Source organism: Sinocyclocheilus anshuiensis, unplaced genomic scaffold (genome assembly GCF_001515605.1).
Source record: "Sinocyclocheilus anshuiensis isolate Anshui unplaced genomic scaffold, SAMN03320099.WGS_v1.1 scaffold351, whole genome shotgun sequence".
Taxonomy (NCBI): Eukaryota; Metazoa; Chordata; class Actinopteri; order Cypriniformes; family Cyprinidae; genus Sinocyclocheilus; species Sinocyclocheilus anshuiensis.
This window is the reverse complement of record NW_015552551.1, coordinates 569,981-573,699: the sequence shown is the minus strand read 5'-3', so window position 1 is coordinate 573,699 and position 3,719 is coordinate 569,981. Positions and strand designations below refer to the sequence as shown.

The window sequence follows — 3,719 nt, the reverse complement described above, 5'->3', positions numbered from 1 at the left end:
TTTATTTATTTTATTTATTTTTTAACATATATACTTTTATTTGGAGTGACTTAAGGTTCAATGGGAAACATATTATTATTATTATTATATTTTCATTTTTTATTATTATATTTTTTCATTATTATTATCATTATTGTTTTTTTTTCACCCTTCTCTCTCCAGCCATCTGCCCACCCACCGTATCACAGTGTACCCTATGGTCACCATCCGCATCAGTGACCGCCACAGACTCATTCAGCCCTACATACATAACTACTCCTGGCTTCTTTTTGCCGCACTTGCCCTGTTTACATCCGAGCTGGTCAGCGAGAGAGCGCAGGATGGAGATCCTCTGGATGATGTCACCCTCGGTTACGCCAGGGCTCTGCAGACCCACTGCTCTGACATCATCAATGAGTGTCTGCTGAAGGGGCAGACTGGGAAAGGTAATCGATATATCTGAATGTTCATGATCTATTAAGAATGAAGTTGTGTGTGTTAATTAGAAATGGAAGTCTTGGTTGATGTGGCTGTATAGTCAGGGTTGCTGTTGTTTCCTGTAGGTTTGCGAGCTTCTGCCCTGCTGTCCCTGCTTTCTTCAAATGAATCGGCCACAGAGAGTGAACTGTGTCCTGCGACGGCTGGCTCTTTTCAGGACATCAGCAGCACAGACACCTCCTCACTTCCCAGCAGCACTACAGCTATCTGCTCCCCACCGCTACCTAGAGACAAAGTCAGTCACTGCACATACTACATTACTGAAGCTTATGGTCTTTTTATTTTTCAAGTCTGTGACTAAAATCCCCAGGATATTGCTAGCAACAGTGTGATTGACCTTAAATGCTCAAACATACTGTTTAACTTTTCCTCATAAGTCCTCATAAGCTTCTTGTTTTTATTCCTCTTCACAAGAAACCACAAAAGCAGGGGCTGGATACAGAAGGGGATGAGAGGAGGAGGAGGAAGCTCGTCTCTCAGGATACGTCAGACTCATCCAGTGCAAGCCAGACACCCTCTGTGTCTAGTGAAGACACTCTGTCCCCTGGAGTCAGAGGTGAGGCTTTGGGGGGGGTGTGTTGTCTCTGAGTATATTATAGAATATTGTTTAGTCAAAGTTTGGTTTCTGTGTAAATTTATGTGTTTAAATCTGGTTTTTCCTGCCACCTGACCACTGACAAGGCTTTTGACATAATGAGATGAAAATAATTTACAATAATTTACTTAATCTGAATTCTACCTTTACACTGGATAATTGAAAATCTGTAAAAAAATAAAAAATATGTGCTTGGCCTTAAATGCTCAAACATACTGTTTATTTTATTTTATATATTTTTTTAAAGTCCTCATCCTCTCCAAGAAATATGTATGTATATTTAGAAATTTTATATCCTAATTTCCTTGTCTTTTTTTCCCTTTTTTTTTTTGTTTCAGAGTCAAGTGGAGACACTGTCACATCTCCTACCTCAGAGAACATGGACGCATATAAAGACCAGGAGGAAAAGACAGCCGTTACAGGAACAGGCCGTTACAGGCCGTTACAGGAACATGTGTTTGCCGAATGCTCCAGAGAGAGAATTCTGGGATTGTTGGCAGCCATGTTGCCTGCAACCAAACAGGTAACAACAAAGATTCCAGTTTAATTTGTCATTGTAGGCTTTTGGTTTCAGAAATTACTTGGAAAATGTTTAATTTGTAACCTGAAATGAAGCCATTTCAAATACCTATTTTTTGTCTCACATTCACATCCAAGAAACACAGAATATGCACATGTACACATTTCATCTTCTATAGGGCAGCTCGCTATCTTTGTCCAGCCTGAGTCCCATCCTGCCACTGCTGTTTAGAGTGGTCATCTCGAACGCCGGCTGTCTGAATGAAACATACCACCTGACACTAGGCCTTCTGGGACAGCTTCTGTTAAGGATCTCTCCTGCAGAGGCTGATGCAGCTGTGGCAGAGGCACTGACAGACAAATTTGAGTTACTTACCCTCGGAGATGGAGCAGCACTTGATGTTCCTGGCTGGAAGACCACTCAATTGCTCTTCAGTCTGGGAGCAGTGTGTCTGGACAGGTACTGTGATTGAATGTGTAACATATGGTTAAATATAATGTGTATTAGAGGCCTCTTAAATAATCATTGTTGATGTACAAAGTCATATACACTACCGTTCAAAAGTTTGGTATACATCTCTCTCTCTACATATAATTTTTAAAAAGAAATGAATGCTTTTATTTGACAAGCATGCATTAACATTTTTCAAAAGTGACGTTAAAAACATTTATAATGTTACAAATTTATCGTGGCTTCCACAAAGAAATTTAAGCAGCGCAACTGTTTTCAACATAGATGATGTTTCTGGAGCACCAAATCATCATATAAGAATAAATTTTGAAAAATCATACCAACCTTACATTTTTGTACAGTAGTGTATATGTACAATTCATTTGAATTTGAATATATTTTAATGTGGGAGGGACAGTCAAACGCTTAGCTGAACTTTACCTTCACAGCTTTAGCTTTGTTGGAAGTTTTTGTATTTTTAATTAACACATTTTCAGTTTTTGTCACAAAACAATGAGTGTCCATCACCTGTGATTGCATTACAACAGTCGTATCGGTCTGGATTGGGCGTGCTCTGTGGCGGACATCTTGCGAAATCTGAATGTTTCTTCTCAGTGGTGTGCTGTTGTGGCAACTTTCACTGATCACTGCATCCAGCAGTTACCACAGCAACTCAAGAGGACCAGCCTCTTCACTTTGCTGGTGCTCGTGGGATTCCCTGAGGTATGAACCAAGATGTCACATGTGCACGCTAGCACACATAATATAGGCCTGTATGAAGTTGACATGCCATCTGTACACTCATTTGAAGATGCAAAAGCCCTTAGGACATTTTGAAAGAGCTGTTTAATGATAAATGTGTCTGTTCATATTAGGTGCTGTGTATGGGGACTCAGGCTGTCTTCATCGACAACGCAAATGAACGACACAACATGATTCTGCTCAAACACTTCACAGAGAAGAACAGAGCTGCTGTGGTGGACGTCAAGACTCGTAAGAGGAGAACAGGTGAGGGAAGAGCTGTCAACGGGTTCTTCACACTGCTCACACTCATCTTTCAAGTCTTCTCAGCTGTAAAAATACCACTGCTGGTAGTTCAGAGCTGCATGAGCCTTTCAGCACAGTCTAAAGTCACAGACTGTCATTGACATTTAAACCCACCTTCATTTGCAAAGGGTGTGTCAGCTTTACTCCCTTGTTGCCCAGGTTTAACAGACTGTTTTTGTGTGAAGGTACCTCTTGAGTAAACCTACCGGCTTCTAAAGCTTTAAAGATAACAGCAAATATTTGATGATCACTATGCTTATTTCTCAGTAGTAAAACAATCATATGCTAAAAACAATTATATTGTAAGTATTTATTGTGATCAATCTGGCTTTTAAATTTTAGTTATTTCAGTCAACCATCAGAAATATGTAGGATTGAGGGTTATAATGGGTAGCATCTCTCTACTACCGTCAGAAATTAAACTGATGAAGACATTTCAGTAAACAGGATGTTATGTAAACATTAAATTTGGACTTCATAGCCTCAGTTAATGGCTGTTCAGAGGAAACACCCATGGACACTCCAATAGTAAAACAAAAAAGTGCATTAATGCATCTCTACTTTCTAAAGTCTACTTTTCCTTTCAGTGAAAGACTACCAGTTAGTCCAGGCACATGAGAGCAGCAGCAG

The 3,719-nt window shown here is 39.8% G+C and overlaps 1 protein-coding gene across 1 annotated transcript in view; it reads left to right on the top strand.

Moving 5' to 3' along the window:
* Nucleotides 1–3,719, top strand: part of LOC107664397 (zinc finger ZZ-type and EF-hand domain-containing protein 1-like) — a 48,261-nt gene that overhangs the window by 27,252 nt on the left and 17,290 nt on the right. The window contains exons 37-44 of the mRNA XM_016454954.1: nucleotides 163–425; nucleotides 543–712; nucleotides 892–1,033; nucleotides 1,405–1,595; nucleotides 1,771–2,051; nucleotides 2,591–2,765; nucleotides 2,918–3,050; nucleotides 3,677–3,718. Of these exons, the coding sequence (XP_016310440.1) occupies nucleotides 163–425; nucleotides 543–712; nucleotides 892–1,033; nucleotides 1,405–1,595; nucleotides 1,771–2,051; nucleotides 2,591–2,765; nucleotides 2,918–3,050; nucleotides 3,677–3,718 (1,397 nt within the window). The remainder of the gene's footprint in view (nucleotides 1–162; nucleotides 426–542; nucleotides 713–891; nucleotides 1,034–1,404; nucleotides 1,596–1,770; nucleotides 2,052–2,590; nucleotides 2,766–2,917; nucleotides 3,051–3,676; nucleotide 3,719) is intronic.